This window comes from Chaetomium strumarium (assembly GCF_033439665.1).
Source record: "Chaetomium strumarium strain CBS 333.67 chromosome Unknown B0T15scaffold_1, whole genome shotgun sequence".
Classification (NCBI taxonomy): Eukaryota; Fungi; Ascomycota; class Sordariomycetes; order Sordariales; family Chaetomiaceae; genus Chaetomium; species Chaetomium strumarium.
The window spans coordinates 6,107,481-6,125,956 of NW_026944429.1; the positions used below are offsets into that span (position 1 = coordinate 6,107,481).

The 18,476-nt window shown below is 53.9% G+C and overlaps 6 protein-coding genes across 6 annotated transcripts; 2 read left to right on the forward strand and 4 right to left on the reverse strand.

Annotated features, from left to right (window-relative positions):
* Positions 1 to 638: 638 nt before the first annotated feature.
* On the reverse strand, positions 639 to 3,415 carry B0T15DRAFT_520866 (amidohydrolase family-domain-containing protein). Its single transcript, XM_062868528.1, has 3 exons — positions 3,262 to 3,415; positions 2,213 to 3,182; positions 639 to 2,098 (listed from the first exon to the last, which is right to left on the reverse strand). Exons 2-3 carry the CDS (start codon positions 3,080 to 3,082, stop codon positions 1,124 to 1,126), a joined length of 1,845 nt encoding a protein of 614 aa, XP_062727022.1. The 5' UTR covers positions 3,083 to 3,182; positions 3,262 to 3,415; the 3' UTR covers positions 639 to 1,123.
* A 2,751-nt stretch (positions 3,416 to 6,166) lies between these two features.
* On the reverse strand, positions 6,167 to 8,205 carry B0T15DRAFT_499248 (uncharacterized protein). The gene is made up of 6 exons (XM_062867333.1): positions 7,363 to 8,205; positions 7,151 to 7,294; positions 6,862 to 7,075; positions 6,688 to 6,787; positions 6,524 to 6,633; positions 6,167 to 6,453 (listed from the first exon to the last, which is right to left on the reverse strand). The coding sequence occupies exons 1-6, from the start codon at positions 7,728 to 7,730 to the stop codon at positions 6,388 to 6,390; spliced, it is 1,002 nt and encodes a 333-aa protein (XP_062727023.1). The 5' UTR covers positions 7,731 to 8,205; the 3' UTR covers positions 6,167 to 6,387.
* Positions 8,206 to 8,671: 466 nt separating this feature from the next.
* B0T15DRAFT_67639 (uncharacterized protein) lies at positions 8,672 to 11,111 on the forward strand. Its single transcript, XM_062871190.1, has 5 exons — positions 8,672 to 8,814; positions 8,874 to 9,218; positions 9,291 to 9,389; positions 9,462 to 9,720; positions 9,802 to 11,111. The coding sequence occupies exons 1-5, from the start codon at positions 8,802 to 8,804 to the stop codon at positions 11,021 to 11,023; spliced, it is 1,938 nt and encodes a 645-aa protein (XP_062727024.1). The 5' UTR covers positions 8,672 to 8,801; the 3' UTR covers positions 11,024 to 11,111.
* Positions 11,102 to 11,429, reverse strand: B0T15DRAFT_489865 (uncharacterized protein; the record flags this gene model as incomplete). Its single annotated transcript, XM_062866636.1, has 2 exons — positions 11,102 to 11,112; positions 11,168 to 11,429. 2 exons carry the CDS (start codon positions 11,427 to 11,429, stop codon positions 11,102 to 11,104), a joined length of 273 nt encoding a protein of 90 aa, XP_062727025.1.
* Positions 11,430 to 12,097: 668 nt separating this feature from the next.
* B0T15DRAFT_388399 (uncharacterized protein) lies at positions 12,098 to 12,709 on the reverse strand (the record flags this gene model as incomplete). The annotated part of the gene is made up of 1 exon (XM_062864445.1): positions 12,098 to 12,709. A coding segment is annotated over one exon (612 nt), but the record flags the coding sequence as incomplete, so codon positions are not given.
* A 1,027-nt stretch (positions 12,710 to 13,736) lies between these two features.
* On the forward strand, positions 13,737 to 15,237 carry B0T15DRAFT_482318 (kinase-like domain-containing protein; the record flags this gene model as incomplete). The annotated part of the gene is made up of 4 exons (XM_062866093.1): positions 13,737 to 13,808; positions 13,852 to 14,166; positions 14,215 to 14,640; positions 14,701 to 15,237. The coding sequence occupies 4 exons, from the start codon at positions 13,737 to 13,739 to the stop codon at positions 15,235 to 15,237; spliced, it is 1,350 nt and encodes a 449-aa protein (XP_062727027.1).
* Between the last annotated feature and the right edge of the window lie 3,239 nt (positions 15,238 to 18,476).

Consider the following 18,476-nt stretch of genomic DNA (forward strand, 5'->3'; position numbering starts at 1 on the left):
AGAGATACAATAGTACGGTAGGGCCGGAGGGCCGGTATCTAACGCAAGAAGAGGTGGGGAAGCGCATCACGTAGCCAAAGATGGCAGCCGCCAGATTTAGAGGCCTGAGTCAGTCAATCAGTCAAATGAATTGACGAACCCCAGATTGGGATGTGTCTGACCTTTGCATTCCCCCGCGACGCGAGCCGCGTCCGGTTTGAGAGAGGTGCGGACCCGACCTTGGGGCGGGCGGGCAGGAACGTGCGAAGACAGCTGAGCCTGCCAGTGTTTGGAAGGCGCACGGTGTGGTAAGGTACGGTAAAATGCTGGTAAGATCGTATGTACAATACCAGCACCCATAAGTTGACCTATTGAAATTTCACCGCAAGTTCAATCATGATGCGACGAGCTAAACGGAAAATGTGAGACACACGACTTAGTGGTAGTCATGGTACCTTAAGGTTCGGAGGAATGATGGTAAGGTTACAATCCTAATTGATAACTAACAGTATTGCAGCACTTACCAGTTCGCGGTGAGCCCAGCCTGCCATGTGCACTTAAATACTAGTATGACACGTAACTTACATCATGGTCCGATATTTACAGAATCTTACCATTTCTTAGGTGGTATCTTACACAAAAGTTATGGGCAACGCTACAGACAATCCAACTTGGAACTTGAACGAGAACAGGCGGGCGCCAGTCTCAGCAACTGTTATTATCAGTGCGGCCAGAATTTTGCATGCAAAACTCATCCTCTCGACTACCATTTCTACCGGTTGACGGTTCAAGGGCCGCAGCGGATCCGTCTGTCGGCTGCTCCGACATCCTGCCTTGTCTGGCCGCATCCCATTCCCCCCCATTGCAGTCAAACCACGGCGTCGCCCCCGCCGATTCCGTCGGCATCTTGCGCGGCAATCCCTTTTGACTTGACCTCGGAAGCCTGAGTTGAACCGAACTTTATTACTACTACTAGCAGTGTAAGGCAGGTACTTTAGGGCTGCTGGCAACTTGAAGTTCAAGGGAGTCACGGCATCTCGAACCGAACCAGCGGCACATGCAGGTCATACAGTGGGAGACGAAGACCTCAACGGATCTAATTGCATCGCACTTTCATTCCGACCACCCCACCCGTGAGAAACTGTCAATACCGCAGATCCCCGGAATCATGGACCACGACTCCTCCAACAACTGTTAGCACGCTTCTCAATTTCTTCACCTCGTCGTCAGAGACGGCGAAGTAGTCGTCGCTCAACACAGCAACATCCCCAAGCCTTCCCACCTCCAGGACGCCCAACACGTCCTCGTCCGGCCCGCCAAGGAACCAGGTATTGTCCCTCGTAAACATCTCCAATACCTTCTGCCTACCAATGGTCTGTCCGCGGTTGATGACCTCCCCCTTCGCATTCCGTCCCGTCGTGGCATAGTACGCATGCGGCCACGGGCTCAGCGGGGCGATGTTGGCCCCGTCCGGTCCAAACCCGGCCGGGATCCCGCTCGCCACAATGGTCCGGAACGGCGGGCCGGCCGGAGCGGTTCCATTCGCCCCGGGACCGGCGGCGGCGAGATACATAAACCCAGACAGATTCACCCCGCCGCCCAGCGCCTTCAGCCTCCGTAGATACTCCACCGTGATCCGGGGCACGTGGGCTACCACCCAGCGCAGGCTCTTGATCCCCCCTGCCGCAGCATCGACGCGCTCGAACCCTTCAATCTGGCCGCGGTAGTCGGCATCGGTGAGCGAGTGGACCTCCAACCGCCAGCCAGCGCGGGCGATGCGCGCGGCGGCTGACTCGAATAGCTCGCCGCCTGCGTACTGGTCGATGGAGACGGCGAATTCGCCGATGCCGCCCGTGCGCACCATGGCGTTGCCGAAGAAGGGGTACGAGTACCGGAGGCGGTTGGTGAGGGTTGGCAGGGAGCCGTCGGCGTCGGCGTGGAGGTGATTGATGCGGAGGCGGATCAACGGAGGTACAGATCGTTGGTCGTGGTCGTTGTCGTATTGTTGGCGGGAGGCGGAGTCGTAGACGGAGAGGAAGGGCAAGTGCATGGCGAGGAGATCCTCGTTGCCTGAACCGTCGGCAGCCGTGTTGGACGCGGGGAACGCGCCTTGGTCGAGCTAAGGAGAGTAAGGGATGCGTGTCAGTTCTGCTACGGCATGACTAGGTTACCTGCCTACTGGAAGGCGCTGAAAGGGGAAAGAACGGGGGAAAGAAGGTAAGGAGGCATTTACATGTGTGGTCACGCCAACAGACGCAGCATATGCCATGGCATCCTGGGCGCTGCGCACGCGGTCCGCAAAGGTGAGCTGCTGTCTGAGTGCCAGCAAAGCCTTCCCATTCTCGAGCCCGGCCGCGATGGAGCCGTTCGCAGCGACCGAGACGGACGCGTCCCCAGGTAGTCTTTCAAAGAAGGCCTTTCCCCGGGAATTGGTTGTGGCGGGGCCACTGAAGCCGGTCGAGATGAATACCGGGTGATTGGGCACCGCGCTGTCGAGTTCGGATAGTGTTGGTAACTGGCTCTCCCGGAACTGGATCGGGGCAAAGCCGCCGATGGTCGTTATGAAGGCGCCGGGCGGAACCGCCGACGCCCGCCGACGGTACGTGTACAGCACGTCGGCAACCGTAAACGCGCGTTCTAGGGGCGTGTGGTAGCCTGGCCGGTTTCCCAGCAGAACGATGTGGTTGTGGCAGTCGATGAGCCCGGGAATAGCGACTCGCCGCCTGAGGTCGATTTTGCGAGTCGGGCTTAGTCCCGGGGCGGTCCTGCGTTCAGCCTCTTCCACATCATGTCCCGCGTAGACGATCCAGCCGTCCCTGATGCCGAGCACGCCAACCACTCGGTTGCCCGCGTCCATGGTATGTATGCGGCCGTTGTGGAGGATGAGGGACCCCTTGAGCGTGCCATCACGGTATGGGTCGGGCATGCCATCATTGCTGAAGATGTTGTTTGCGTATATGGTGCCGTGGGTATCGCCGCTGCTTTTCTCTTCCGCAAGGCCGAGTACAGTCATTGACGCACCGTAAACCCGACAAACAATGGCAAGGGCGACGAGATAGCAGACATAGAGGCTGTTGTATCCCAGTCTCTGAAGGAGAACCATTGTTAGTAAGGCAACGGTTCAAGCTGACCTATCCGGGACAGGAACGAGTATCTCTATCTTGGGCTCTTTATCTTATGGTTAGTTGAGCGCAGGTGAGATGCTGCAAAGGAAGTTGTACTCTATTAGTAGCTTTCCGACCATGTACATTCAAGTTCTCGGAAGCGGAAGCTGAGTATTACTATTATATTTCATCGAAAACTGTCCAGTGGCTGGTCAAAGCAAGGTAGGAAAGGTGCCTACTAGTAGTAAGCCAGCGTAAGCAAGCAATATTATGCATGACCGCGATGTATGATTCGTAGACTCGGACATTGACCGCAACTTGGACATATTTTGGGATCCCTATCTGCTATGACTATAGCACACCCCGGCCAGCCATGGGGGTAACGTCCAGGAGGACTCGGAGTGAAAGAGGGGTAATAACGGATCGCTTGGAGAATATGGGACGGCACGGCACGGGAATGGCTACCTGACCTAGTACCGTATTTTATACATCATAATACCTCTAGTAGCAAAGTGCACCAAAAACAGTCTACCTGCTCCAAATTCTAAGGTTTAATCATGTCAGCTATTCAAGCACTCTCAAGGCATCACGGAATGATAGGCGTGGAATCGGAACAACTTAGAGAGTAAGCGCTTTCTCTATTAACGTTAACGTATATTATCAGCGAGTGACCCAAATCAGCGAGTGACCCAGCTTAACAATTTTCTTATCGTACATTTGGATGCAGCCCTGCTAAATTTGTTAAGCTGGGTCACTCGCTGATATGGGTCACTCGCTGATAATATACGTTATGAAAAACATCTTTCTAACGCCTCGACTCTAGGTTTCTCGTAACTAGGCCGCTCAAATTCATTGTGGGACCCGATAAATTGGAGTTCTATATCTGCCCGGGTCTCTTGGCTCGTTCGTCGACCCCGCTAAATGCCCTGGTCAACGGCGGGACGTAGGAGCCTCTAGAGAGCTATATAACCTTGAGGGACGTCGACTATATTATCTTCTTACGTTTCGTCTAGTTCGTATATATAGGCGCCTATAGAGGCTTTACTCTAACCGAAAAAGTCAAGCCTGGACTATCTGAAAAGGCTACGAATATTATAACAAATCCACTTGACGATGTTACGAATTGGCTGTCCTTGTTCGGGCCGAACAGCGCGTTCAGACTACCCTGCTTGAGTTGCGATACGTATAATTTAGCTTCGAACCCAAAGGCGTTACCCAAGCGCAAGCGTGACGCATTAGAGTGCGGTTGCGGAGACGCAATGTTGCAGCAAGGCTCACTGACCGTAGAGGGGCTGAGACAGGTAATCAACAATGTCGACCTGCTGCTAGTTAGGCTATACCGCCAACAATCTAAGAGAGCACGGCGAGCCAAAATAATTGAATTAGGCACGAATCCTGCTGCTACTTAGATGATATGGAACGGCGATTTAGCCGTAGAGATGGGGGGGACTTGCAGACGCGTCGGGTCGTTTTCGTCGCCCGCTGCTTGCAAAACAAGGTTGCGGGAGAGCGCATAGCACATTTGGCCTCCTACTCCGTTATCAGCAAGTGAGGACCTTGGTGTGTTACGCTGCAGAGAAGAAGCCACCATCTTCCACTGGTAACGACGAGCCTGATTGGTTGAGCATCGGACCAGACACCATTGGCGTGATGTACATCACACGTGCCCAGTGAGACAAGAGGAAAGCCACAAAGGGAGAGGTGAAAGGAACCGAGGGCACAAACTGGATGGCCCACGAAATGTGCATAAGACAGTGCACTTCCTTTCCCAGCAGATGCTCCCTCCTGTCCTGGATTCCTTAAGTTTCAACTAATAACTGTTCAACCTCAAGAGCCCGTCCCTCTCAAGCCTTCCTTCATTGTGTTAGCATACCTCCAAGGTTCAATCTGCAGGCGTCACCATGGTCGAGACTAGTGCAGACCAGTCAGCTCAGACTGTAAGATCATCTCCACCTAGTCTCTACAACTGTGATCGCGTGGCTATACACAAGATTAAACCGTAGACGGGTGGATCACGCATGAATGGCACTGTGTGAGTGCCTTGGAAAAGGCCCCGCCTGCTTCCCTCTAATCCTATAGGTACACATGCGCATTGGACTGGAGTACACTAACTCATCACCGGTGAATGTAGTGTAAATGCGAGAAGGGTGCATATTCAGTGTCTGTGCAGAATCTTGCCCCTCCTGCAAGCACAGCCGCTGCGACAATTCCCCCCTCACCCAAGACTGAATTAAATCTGTCTTGCACAATCAACAATCGTGTGGTGCTAGGATAGAAGGTTAGGAAGCGACGACAGGAGGGACTCAACTTGCGAGATAGGAGAACCGCACATTGCTAGCAGATAAATTGGAGAGCACCTGGTGCTCCTGCTGCCCATTGGCTACCTGCACCACTGGAGCGTCGTCGCCTGCAGCATTCGTGATGCCCTTCTCTCTAGACTTCTGAAGCTTCTTGTCAGCAGCAAATTGCATCTTCCTCTGCAGATAAGACCCCTAGGCCATTATAACTATTACCTATAACTACCTATAAAACTATAGTATTATATTAAGATAGACTTTAAAAAATAACTAAAGGACTATTATAGCTATAATAATATACTTAGTATAATAGACTGCCTAAGCAAGATGTTATGTGACGAAACCACAGGCAGTCCTGCTTCTGAAAGGGTTCGCCGGTCGAAGGTATCTGCTGGTCGGACTAGAGGTCTCGGTGAAGCCAAAGGGTTCACGACAATGCAAGTCGCAATGTCTGCATAGTAGGTGAAAGCTACTGCTTGAATTGCTCACTGAGGAAGCTAGCTATCTGAATGAGTGGCAGAATGGTAGAACTATATACAGCTTCCTCCCTTAGGTATCTCCGTACCTGGATCACTAGCGATCACCTCGGCCCGGTGATCGTAGGTGAGCCGCTCACCGGGATCACCAGTTCCCGATTGATCTTGGTGATCCTGCCGTCCCTGCCGGCCATTGGCTCGGGGTTCCGGGGTCGCGCCCCACCCGGCCGCTATATATGGTTGGTTCATGACAAGTAGGCTTAACGAGAGGGTGGTTAATAAGGCGCTAGATATATATTACGATAGTACTATTATTATAAACGTTAATATTCAACCCTATAAGGCCTCTTAGGATGTAGGTTTATATTATATTCTACTGGTCTAGGTTAAAGGTACTTATTTACATAACATTGCTATTCACTGTTTTTCTATACTTTCGGTCCTTTAGCTTGCCGCAATTCCATGGCTCTACCTAATCGTCGTGTTACCAGGATCCTGCTTAGTGAAGTTCCGGCATGAGAATCGCCGAGCTTAGTATTTCGCTTCAGGGTCCGCCTTGGTCCAGGCCTGGCGCATCCGATCATATGCGGCAAGTTCCTGGTACGGTAGTTGGTCAATACAATACCGAATCTCGTGCTACCAACAACTTGAAGTGTATTGTACATACCTTTGTAACCTCGGAAGGCATCCACCGCCACCTGTCCCTCTTCTCAAGCTGCGCCAACAGCGATTCGAAGCTGCTGAAGGACGTGTCGTCTATCATGTCTAGACAGGCAGCTGTGAGAATGTCAGTCAGAGCTCTGCTCAATACAACAAGACGACAGTACACACCGAAGGCTATTGACCAGTCAACGAGAACGTTGAGACGGTTCAGGTTGAGCCGCAGATCGGAACGGGCATAGTATAGCTGTTTTATATGATGCTTGAGTTCCTATGGGTCGTGACACGATGTTCGCCTCAACACCAAGCATTGGGGTTGTCTTTAGCACCACGGTGTAAACGCACATCTTCCTGCTCCATTGCCTTGATTAGAGCGCCAACAAAAACAACACCTCCGATAGTGGCGCTGGCGGTCCCGATGGCGCCGAGAACCGACCAGCCGGCCGGCCCACTGATCATGCCGACAGTAACGAGGCTGCCCGTCACGGTAACCCCTCCAAGAGCGGCGATCCCGCAGATCGTTTCGATCATATTCTCAATGGCGAGGTCCCTTCCGATCCTGGACGGTGAAGTTAACTATGTCAACAAACCGACCGTAAGAGACTGGTAGAATTGGAAAGAGATGGATCCTCACTTTGTTTTTAGCCTTCCCCACTCCTCGAACACTTTCCCCGTCGCCACGCGTCTGACCTCACGGTCTAGGGACTCTAGCGAGTCGAACCCGCGTGTTTTGAGATACTTGGCAATGGCGACACGGGATCTATATTCTAGTCTTTCGCTGTTGTTTCACCTACTAGTTAGCGGGCCTCCAAGGAGCAGTGTGAGGGCGGGCGATGGAAGGCATACAAGTCTTTCTTAGTCCTGTTAAACTGGGCTTCGGAAAGGCGGCAGTCGGCATCCAACTGTTCGACTCGCTGTCGAAGCTTGGGGTTATCGGGGAACACAACATCTCCGACGCTCGCGGCGAGCGTGTTGATGCTCTTGCTGTTGAGCTTCTCGTCCAGCCCGGCATCTGGAAGCTTTTTGATGCCGTCCGAGATTGCGTTGCCAACATGGCCACCGGTGGCGGATACGCTATCGCCTACCTTAGAGGCTGTGTGGACGATCTCATTGCCCAGGGAAGGTGCCTTTTCTATTACCTTGGTGCACGTGTTGGCGATTTGCGCGCCGGTCTCGGTGATTTCCCTCGTCAAGTCTCCAAATTTGAAACCCATGCTGATCAGGTGGGTGTAGACTAGAACGGTGGATGGCAGGAGCGATGGTGATTGAAATGGTGCGAGTTGGCGGGTGCTTGGTGGTATGGAAACTTGGGCAGTGGGAAGAGTGGAGAAAGGGGGTGAAACAATGCGTGAATAATTGAAATCCACTCATAGTTGTGACCACTGCGGAAGGATGAGATCCCGTTCAGTCTCGGGTCAGTGAGACGACCGGCAATGGAGAGAAGCAGGTTTGCCGGCTCGGTTGAGCCTGACCGCTGCTGAAGGGACTGTCGCTGAGGACAGGCTCACCCTACACCTCCTTGGCTCTGCCTAACGGCACAGCCAGTCGCAACCATAGTGACGCACTACTGTTCGTGCAGAAGGGCCTTCCAATGAATGGTCGCGCTCGAAAGATGGTCAGACCAAAAATCAGCAGCCGCCAAGTGTCAGAGATCTGAGTATCGGCAAAGCATGGGAGCCAATACCAGGCGTCAGTAGAGACGGGATCAGGGCCTTATCACAGCTGCTGTCAAGCAAGTCACAGTTGCTCCAATAACGATCTCACCTTGGCATTGCATCGGTGGTCCTCTGAGTATTTCTCAGTGTGGCACTCCTTCTTAAACACATTGGCCCTTCCAATGTCTTCTTCGGCGCACCGCCCGCAATGGCTACCCAAAGCGGACGCACTGATGGCATTTGCTTTTGGACCATGAAAATCCCGTCCCAATGACCCAGTCTTCCAGCTCTTGGACGGGCTCAGCTTGCACTGTGACTGCCACCCTCCAGTTGGGCGCCGAGCATAAGCTTGGGGTAGCATCCTCATCATCCATCACTAGGACAAGAAGTATGGCAGAAGAATTGCATTAAGGGAGGTTTAATGGTCAAGAGTCGAGAAGGGAGGGTTGGAGTATGTCTCATGGTAAGGATGCTGAGATGCTCTGAGCATATAAAGCGAGCAGACATCTCCGCGTCCTCGTCGAAATCGCGACAGGATCAACTGAGCTCAATCAGCCGCCTGATCAATACCCAGAAAGGCATATCATTCCTCTTACTTTTGCCGCTTACAACACCTGCCACCACGCCAAGATGGACTTTCAAGGTAAGAGGTATCCTAGATATTCAGGGACAAGCAAGCACTGACAAAGGCTACCGGCACAGACAATGCCTTGCGCAAGCGTCGCTGTGATACCCTTGTCAATTCCATGGATAGTGCCATGCTTGCCATGAATAGGAGCCAGAGCATCTTCGAGTCCAAGAGCGACTGGTACCAGGAGATCGTGCTCAGGGGTGCCCAGGCCAAGGGCTATCCTACCATTGAAGCCCTGAAGGCAGACATGGTGAGCCTGATGGAAGACGTCGACAAAACGGCCATGGACCTGTTCGACGCGTCCCAGGAGGGCATGTCCAAGATGTACTGGGCCGTTGGCGGTCTCGGGATTCTGTGCCTGGCGGTTGGCGCATATGGGACTCTCCACCCCAAGGTGTTTTATGGAGAAAAGTTGGGTAAGTGACTCCGCCGAGCTCCCCTTCTAAGACCGCTAGTTATGGCTGACTGGTGATTCGCATATAAATCAGGGGCGAAGAAGGCGAACAAGGTAACGGTCCTCAAGAACGCCCTCACGTACCGTCTCACCGTCTCCGGCCCTAGAGAGCTGAAGGTCAAACGTGCACTCGGTACGCCATTAAAACCCTACATCCCACGATTTCGGAAGAAGGCCAGCTGACCTAGGTTTGGCGGTGTGCCAGGCATCATCAGCGACAGTAAATTCAACAAGATAATGGGCGACGCTTCCCGGGTCGCACGCATGGTCAGCGTGCAGAATGCTAGTGAATTTGCCAAAGGGGGCAAGTTTGCCGATGCACCTATCGTCATGGAGGCCGCCAAAACGCTGAAGCGCTTGAAATGGGTCACGAGAGGTGCCGCGGCGCTTGGGATCCTGGCTGAGGGTCTCGCTCTTGGCGCCGACGCTGCTGTCGGTGAGGTTGTGAAGGGCAAGCTGAGAGAGTAAGTATGCCGCGTGCCTTTCCAATTTCATCTCGCCCTGGACACAGAACACTACCTTGCTGACTGAGCCGTTCTCTTCAGAGCCATCCACGCGCTTGCCGCCCAGCGCTTCGCTATGAAGAAACAGGAGCTGCTGGGGCGCGTCTATGACACCTTCAACGAACAAGTCGCAAGCGCCGTGTCGGCGTGGGTTAACTACCAGGATGCGGCAGACGAAGGCAGTAAAGACTATCACGACGCCGACAAGGCCCTGGAGAATGCCCTGGACGCGGCCAACCAATGGATGTACAATGCCATGGCCGATGTCTGCGACTGCAAGGTTCTCGAGGAATGCGCAGCCGAGGACAAGATCCTGAACGCGTGGACAAACGAGGACCCCTCCTACCGTCAGATCCTTGAGTTGATAAACGACGACAACACGGAGCCTACCGACGTTCCTGAGTGTGAGATTCACCACCCCACCGGCAAAAAGAAGACGCAGCCCCTGCCGCAGGAAAGCGCCCAGAGCGAGATCTATCCGACCCTTCTCCAGGGTAGTAGTGCCGTCACGGCAAGTAACTGCCGATATGTCGAGCTTAACGAGGGGAAGGGCTGCCTCTGGCGCATCCGCGGCACCTTCTGGACCTTCCAGCAGGCTGGCAACGTCAACACCGATGGCGAGCCGCAAGGGCTCAACACTTCTCGCATCCGGCTGCAGGAACGACGGCGCACCAGCGACAAGATCTACCTCCAGAACATCAAAAACTGGTCGTGGAACGAGGTCAAGGGCAACTGGGACCCGCCCGCCCGAGACCAGTTGTTCCCTTTCGTCGTGCTCAACTTCGCCAACGGCAAGCTGGAGACTCTGCCCGGCTCGATCAGCCTGGACAGTCCGGGAAGCGCTGCTCCCTGGGGCGGCCGGACCATGGATCCCAATTCCTACAGCAACCTCGCTCACCTCAACGGCTGGACACTCTATTACGTCCCCGCGGTGCGTTACGAAGGACAGGAGTTCCCACTCGATAACGCTCACGAGCAAAACAAGAAAATGGGATGGAAGTACACGTTTCCGTTACCAGCCGAGGATCCAGAGAAACCCACCGAAGACCACATGGTGAGCGGCTTGCTCGAGGTGTCCAGGTCCAAGGACAGGATTGACCTGGCGAGCAAGGACTTGTTCACCAAAAAGAATACTTGGCCCAAGGCCTCTGTCGACGTTGCCACGAAGCGGATCGTGTTTCAGCAGGCCCAAGATAACGAGGAGATGAGCTATGACATTGAGACCGTCAAGGATATGTGGAAGGCGCGGATGAACTTCACGTAATAGATCTTTAACAGGGGGAAAAGAGAAGTAAGAAGGAGGGGAGATTGCGTGGATCTATTGTATGTCCTTTTGTCGTTCCTAACGAACATCTGTCAAGTAATGGGAGTACTTTCAAGTGGTCGTTGTTGCAATAAGTCAGAGCACCAAACTTGTTGGGCTGTACCGCTAAGCTTTGATGATCGGCCGAGCTGATGGTACCAGCCTCGATGGAGGTCATATGGCGCGAGGAGCGTTGAGGTTCTTTGTCGGGAATGGGCTCCTCGACGTAGTAGCCCCTACCGCCCTTCTCGTCGCTGACCTGAAGAATGACATTGCCTTCAGAGGGGTTTTCGAGAAAGATGGCCCAGTGGATTGGATCCCGCTCATCGTAGACGTCGTAGATGGCGATGTAGACGGTGGTAGGCATTGGCGAAGGATGGAAGATGCTAGATTAATAGGGCTTTCTCTGACAAACGCGTGGGCGACGAAGAAGGGCAACGCAACGGTAGGAGCACGGCCACCGGACAAGAAAAGCTGTTGGGAATGAAGCTATGATGAATCCGCAGTGTGATGGTGTTGACGACGAGAGAATGACTGGAGAAGTAAACGAGCTTCTTCGTGAATACTATAGTCTGTTACTCGGTCCTTAAGTACATCTGAGAGAGCTTGATGGACAACTCCCCGTCTCCTTGCCTTGGGCATTGGAGCCTATAGTGCCCCTTGCAACAGGTTCAGGACTCACACACTGGCTGGCGATTCGCCGAGTCTCATCAGGGGGCGATGTGCTGTGTAGCAGCGACATCAGGCACCCTATAGAATTAGCATCAATCATCCTTACCATGTGCTGAGTTGCATTACTGGACCAAAAAAGAAGAAAAGTAAAGTGAAAGAAAAGAGGGTGGGGGGCTCTTGGCAGCGGCTTCCACATCATACTTCAGCCTGATGCTCAGTACTACTAAACGCTCCCGTTGGTTGATTCTGCTATGTCACTATGAGATACGCGCCGTGGTGGAGACACCAATCCTTGTCCGCCAACGTCCATGTTTACCAGGTACTAGTGTATGTTGTAAGGCTTTGGCTGCTAGACGGCCAGCATCATCCGAGCCAGCGTTCGAGGAGTGAGTCGATGGATAGCTCGACTGGCCATGTTCTTATTGCGTCGGTGGGGAGATATTCAAACCAATCGGACAGCGTCCCCCGTGTATTGATTGTGGACAAGGATTTGACGAACTCCCAGTACTCCGGGTACCAACCGCTCATTTCCCAGTCAATGAGCGCGGTTACTCGGATCTTCTTCTCACCTCCCTTCCCAGTGACCCCGTCCTCCGCACCCCGCTCCCACTGGACCATAATATTCCGAGGATGAAGGTCACCGTGCGTCATAACCAAGCGATGGTCATCTCGCATCCCGGACCGAATCGTGGTGATCCAGGCCGTGGGAGCTCTCCCGGGTTTGCCACACAGAAAGTCGTTGAACTGTGCCTCGGTGTGGATCGTGGGCTCGCTCACCCGTTGGTTCCTCCTTGTGTCTTTGCAGATGGCCGATACAAAACCACCAAACTTTGGTCTGCCGCCGTGCTCCTTGCGCAACGCGCGAAATATGCTGTTCAGCTGTGTCTTGATCGAAATCTTGTGCTCGGTGGAGAGTTCAGGCCACAGGGATTCCAACGTAACACCGGCTGCCCGTGACATGAAGTGATACGTCCTCCCTATCCTGTCGGGTCCAGTCCTCTTGAAATTCGACCTGCGGCGGCGTGATCGAGTACTATGCCAGGCGCCTTGACATCTCTTTTTGATAGATCTCTATCCTCCCTTTCCACTCATCTCGGTTTGCTCTTGGAAGTCGCGAAAACGCTGCCATCTTAGAAGCTGAGTCGCAAAGATCCTCCAGAATGGCTTCGACGGCTCACTCCAATAGCGCACGATTTCGGGGTATTGCTCGGGATGGCGAGAGAGGTCTGGGAACAGCTCGATCGGGTAGAAGGGCCGGCCTCTGTCTTTGGCGAGCTCGTAGTACGCCTCTTTTTCTTGTTGCAAGTGTTCTTGGAATATGTCTTCTGATGTCACCGAGCATGATGTCGCCGAGCTTGAGATAGAAAGGGAGCGACGGCGTGGCGGCGCTGGCTGGAGGAGGCGGGCCGAGACTTGGTCGAGGTCAACGAGCTTGGAGCGCGGACGGACGCGGTCCCTAGTGTATGTTCATCGATTAGTCACTCCCGCCATGGCAACGGAGGCAGATTTCGGCTCGCACCGCAGGCGGTGGATGAAAGACTCGAGTAGATTGTCCGGGTCCTCAACTTCGACCATGCGGTCGCCATTCGGCAAGCAACTCGCTTCGAGATAGTGGTCAAGCTCGGCATCCGTAAAAGCGGCGACCTCGCTCGCACGTAGCAGCTTTGGGGTCATATTGCTGGCGTTGGGTTCGTCTTCATTCTTCTCGCGCTTGGTTACGGTCTCTGAAGATGCTTGCGCTGATCGTTGTTACAAAAGATGATGGCGTGACCAGTTGCCCAACGATGAATGGGATGTGAATGGGTGAATGGGGTTGGCGGGATTGCACATCACATGCCATTACACAACCCCGCGGCTGGTGCCTGAGCGCGGCTGGAACCAGCCGACTCGACAACAAACTGGTTCGTGAATGATTCAAAGCTACTAGCAAAACCTTCTGTTCAACCCTTCTTTCCCTATTCCTTTGCTCATGGTATGAGTTACGAGGACATGCTTTGACATAATGGACAACCCCAATATCATTGTCACGCTATACCCCATTGTTGACACGCCCACGGATGCTACGATGATAACGGTCCGAATCCCCCCACAATGCTCCATTATTCGTTCCCCGTCAGCTTCGACTACACGACGATACGAGTCAGTATGACTGGTCCCAGACGCCCGAGCCTGACGAAGATGACGCTAGGAATCGGTCTCCAGAGGCGGCGTACCCCGGGCTCCAGCTGAGATATGATCATCGTCGGAAACTGCGGTCTGGCTTCGCCTTGGGAACCTCCGAGGGCTGTAACATCCGCCTGCCCAAAGCCCGCGATGTGAAGGGCATCAGTGGGTTTCAGTGTATCATCTGCTTCGATGCGCACGACCGTCTCGTACTGAAGGATGTGCGCGATGTCGACCCGGGCACAGGCAAGCGGGTGGACGGCACTGCCGTCACCTACGACGGTAAAGGACGGGAGAAGCGTCGGTATTTCACCTAGATTCTTAGCGGCGCCGACTTCGCCGATCGCTCCGATGGCCGCCAGCAAATTCTAATCTACCTGCACGACAACCTCTGCTTCCGGGCCGTCGTCCCGCCTCGTAATCATCACCCCGAGGATTATCGCACCAGAGTAGCACAGTTCCGACAGGGCGCCACGGTCGACCCGCACGAACTTCCACTGACGGGGCTCGGCCTGGATGGCGGTGAATCAACAGCCGGCGTCGACACAGGCATGCAAACACCGAGCGAAGGCGCCATCTGGCTGAAGCGTAAGACGCTTGGTCAGGGCGCCTTTGCCGTTGTGACGCGCGTTTCCAACGTGAGCACCGGTGTTGACTATGCCCGCAAGCAGCCAGTGGACGGTGCGTACTGCGACCTCGAGAGGTGGAGGCAAGAGGCCCGGCTGTTGCGCAGAATCTCGCACGTAAGCGGCACGCTTGGTCTATGACGGCCAGTCAGATATGAATGCCTGACCATCTGATAGGAGCACATCGTGCGCTTGGTCGCTGACGACTTCTCGTCATCTTTGCCCACCCTGGACCTCGAATATATGCAGGGCAGGACCTTGCACTGGCAGAGCAGAGTGTTACAGTTCTCACCCGCCGAGGTCCTCATGATCCTGGACCAAGGTCTTGCGGCACTGGCGTATCTTCACGAACTTGACCCGCCCATCATTCACCGCGATATTAAACCGGCTAATATCCTGGTTCAACATCGCACTGCCGACCATATCCACATCAAGCTTACTGACTTCGGTCACTCCAAAGACGGCCACGAGCTGCGGACGCGGTGCGGAACTGAACTCTACCTCGCATCAGAGATTCAGGCCAACGCGGCTACCCGACATCGTGCTAAGAGAGACCCTTACACGAGTGCTGTCGATATATGGTCCCTCGGGGTCATGGTGTACAAATTTGGCTTTGGTCTTCCGGATCTCGACTTAGCTGAAGGTCCTGGGTGGTGTCAGGCCATCGTCGAAAAGCTGCACATGGAGGACGAATCGGCCTTGGCCGACTTCTAGCCAACGAAATGTTGATAATCGAGGCACCATCCCGCAGCGCTGCGAAAGAGTGTCGCGAAGCAGCGCCGAAGCCTGACCTCGCCTCAACGCAGCGTTCATCGCAGACACCGCGGGCGTCAAGTGACGATGAAGGGGACAGAGACAGAGGCGGTGGCCATGGGATAGCCCGTCTCTATGAAAGTTCGTCCTCGCTTGCCTCACTAGCTGCCGAGACTGTGAGGCGTCTCTCCGGTCCGGCGCCCCAGAGCCCCATACCGCCCAGACTGGTAAGCGCCGTCGGCCGCAACTGACAGCCTCCGACTCTTCGTCGTCGGCGTCCGACCTCCGCCGGTCCAAGCGTCATTTGACGAACGGAAATGCACGCTATTACCATACCAACTGGTTGCGGGACAAACTTCAAGTCGGTAGCACCATTGCAGAGATGATGAACGAGCCTAGTCCCAGTAGGGGGAGCAGCAGCAACCAGGCTATGCCGAGATCTCTGGCCAAGGTCAGTTCTGGAACTGGCTGAAGAGAATAAGGATATCCTGCCAAGCTGACTGGGAGAGGGAGCTACAGCAATAGCTTCCCTGACACCTAGAAAGGCCGCCGCACGTGCCGACGACGAAAGAGATTAGTTATTGGTCCGGTGTCGTTAGGCACTGCGTCATTGGGGCCTGACAAACCCCCAAAGGATGTACGAAGTGCAGGGGCGGGGGCGTCTTGCTTGGACAAGGTATCGCTCGTCTCGTCTTGCGAGATCCATACCATGGAACTTGTACTTGGGATTCGGAGGGGATCTTGGCCATGGCTTCAGACTAGGCAGTCTATGGGTGTGTTGCAGGCGGACCACCCTCGCATTGTGCGCCGCGCGTCCGTTGCGCCCTCCCTGCGGCATCGCAGATAGGGGTAGTCGACGGCGCTGAACAACGTATCCGTTGCCAGATATTGTTCTTAGCCAGGGGTAGTGCCGACAGCTTACTATATATGCCTAGATTACCTAGTTCCAGGCGCCTAGTCGCCCCGTATTTCCAACACATTAGGCTACCCAGAACACCACGGGCCCGCATAGGTACAGCCCAAACGGGTAACCGTAGGCGATCGCTTGACGTAGTTCAGCATTCAACCTGCAAGCACGAACCTCTTGTACAATTCATTATAGCGGTTAGGGAGTACTCCGTCGAACATTTCCAGAGCCTTCCAACCCTTGAGGCTACCCGCACCAAGTTCATCGCCCTGGATGGTGATGAGCTGATGAAGACTGCCTTTAGAGGTTTCTTAAGCACGGTATAGAATGCAAGTTTGGATTATCCATGCTCCACTACCAGTTTGATCTCTCCCGTAGACATACTTGTTGACTACGACGGCACATCCGTCCCTTGGCCAGAGGATTCTATATGGGGGATGAAACGCCCGCAGCTAGCTATCTGGGCTTATTCGCCTACCGGCCAGTTCCGACCAACTAAATTCCGCTATTCGGAAAGGGACGATCTCTTAATGGGAGGATCCGAACTTCGTTTTATGGATAGCTTCAAGAACTTGATTAATCAGTATAACGCTACTGACCTCTTTGGGCTATGTTAGTACCCCGGGGATGACTTTAGTGGTTTGTGCGAGATCACGCAAGGCAGGGCCAACATCAACCTTAACCTAGCTAATATACGCAACCTCTCTTATACTTCCTGCTTCCTTTTAATAAGCGGTTGGTGCCGAGCATCAAATGCAGTGGCCGAAGCACTTGACCGCGATCGACACTTCTTGGGTTGTCTCTCAACCACTCTGGACTCGGGGATGTAGATGCACTTGCAACGCGAGCGCTAAAGACCATCCCCACGGAGCGCACGTCATTATACGGAGCGACTAGGTCGCTCTGTAAAATACAAGGATAGAGCGAGCAGGATTTCGGAATTGGTGTCGGAAGTACCTTTGTCAAATTGAGTAAGGTAGTTTAGGTGTCTGGGTGCGCTGAGAAGGACTCGACTGAGCGGATTCTGCGGGTTCAAGTTTACATATTGCTTGGGGTAAGAATACATCGCGCATAAACTCCAATCTCGACGCGAGGTTGCGCGAGCTGGATGTGCCGCGCCGCTGCCTCGCACGGGGCCCGATGCACTGGGAAACGACATTCTCCGCGCGCTGTGTCTTTTGACATACTAACATTATTCCAGTAGGGTAGGTGAGATAGTTACTGTTTTGTTCCCAGGTGCTGCAGCAAGTGCTCCAGCTCCAAAGAGAGGTGAGCTAATAATGGAATATCCCGCGAACGAGTACTCCTCGATCTGATATGTCCGGGACTCACATCCGAATTCAGCGCTAGCCTCTGAGATTCGGATCGTGGAACGGGGCACAACCCACCTTAGTGTTGGCAACACGAAATGGCGGTAAAAGTCTCACGATATCCCCTTGCGCGAATGTGTATCCAGGGAGGGATCGCGATTCTGCGCTACTGTATGTACTGTTGTTTCAGATCGTGACTTCGCTGCGGTCGAGATGCGGTCATGCTGTGGAGCCAAGCATAGGATTTGGACTGACCGCTCGCCACGTGTGAGGCGTCTGACCGTCACGAGGGTGAGGGGAGGATTATGGACCTCACAGGCTCCGAACACGCTTTCGTTTGTTGACGGTGCAGCTTCAAGAACAATACGACAGTAGCATTGAGGCCCGCGGGGGAAGCTGCTGCACAGATCCTTCAAGATCCCAAGCACCGCACCCCGCCAGCCAACACAGCAACCGCAGCAACCGCTCGCTGACACATTTTCCACTTGTGCAAGCCGAGTGCAAACTGCAAAAAAAGTGACCAGAGGTTGTTGGTGATGCTGTGATGTATCTGTTCACGTACACTACCCCGGCCCACCAGCACATATTACTGTGTAGGCCTCGTAATAAACATCCATTCCTCACTTCTGATCCCGCGTCCCACGCTGACTACCTGGTACTTAAGCGGAGCTGCTGGTCCCGCACATTCCCTGAGCGGGATGCCGCATCAACGTTCCGGACCGAGACATCTTGCGCACTGGTGGGGTCCATGAACTCACAACTTGGCATATAATTATGTCTTGTGCCGAGATACGGATACAACGGAGTAGTACTTCACTTATGTATGTATGATAGTTACGCAGTACTAGAATAGTATCAGAAGCGCAGGAACTAACGGGTTGTGCAAGGCCTAAGCATCCCGTCTTGGCTTGCCTGGATAGGCCAGATCCTATACGTTATTGTGCCTTAACGTACTGGGATTGCGTCGGCAACAGGCTTCAAGG

What these genes read in the sequence shown, in the direction of transcription:
- B0T15DRAFT_67639 (XM_062871190.1), top strand. An exon ending in GTTTTATGGAGAAAAGTTGG is followed by an intron (nt 9,219 to 9,290) that starts GTAAGTGACTCC and finishes CATATAAATCAG; the next exon opens with GGGCGAAGAAGGCGAACAAG. An exon ending in GAAGGTCAAACGTGCACTCG is followed by an intron (nt 9,390 to 9,461) that starts GTACGCCATTAA and finishes GCGGTGTGCCAG; the next exon opens with GCATCATCAGCGACAGTAAA.
- B0T15DRAFT_499248 (XM_062867333.1), bottom strand. Translation starts at nt 7,730, where the DNA reads ATGGGTTTCAAATTTGGAGACTTGACGAGGGAAATCACCGAGACCGGC. An exon ending in TGACTGGTCAATAGCCTTCG is followed by an intron (nt 6,634 to 6,687) that starts GTGTGTACTGTC and finishes ACATTCTCACAG; the next exon opens with CTGCCTGTCTAGACATGATA. An exon ending in TGCCTTCCGAGGTTACAAAG is followed by an intron (nt 6,454 to 6,523) that starts GTATGTACAATA and finishes CTACCGTACCAG; the next exon opens with GAACTTGCCGCATATGATCG.
- B0T15DRAFT_520866 (XM_062868528.1), bottom strand. Translation starts at nt 3,082, where the DNA reads ATGGTTCTCCTTCAGAGACTGGGATACAACAGCCTCTATGTCTGCTAT. An exon ending in CTGTTGGCGTGACCACACAT is followed by an intron (nt 2,099 to 2,212) that starts GTAAATGCCTCC and finishes TACTCTCCTTAG; the next exon opens with CTCGACCAAGGCGCGTTCCC.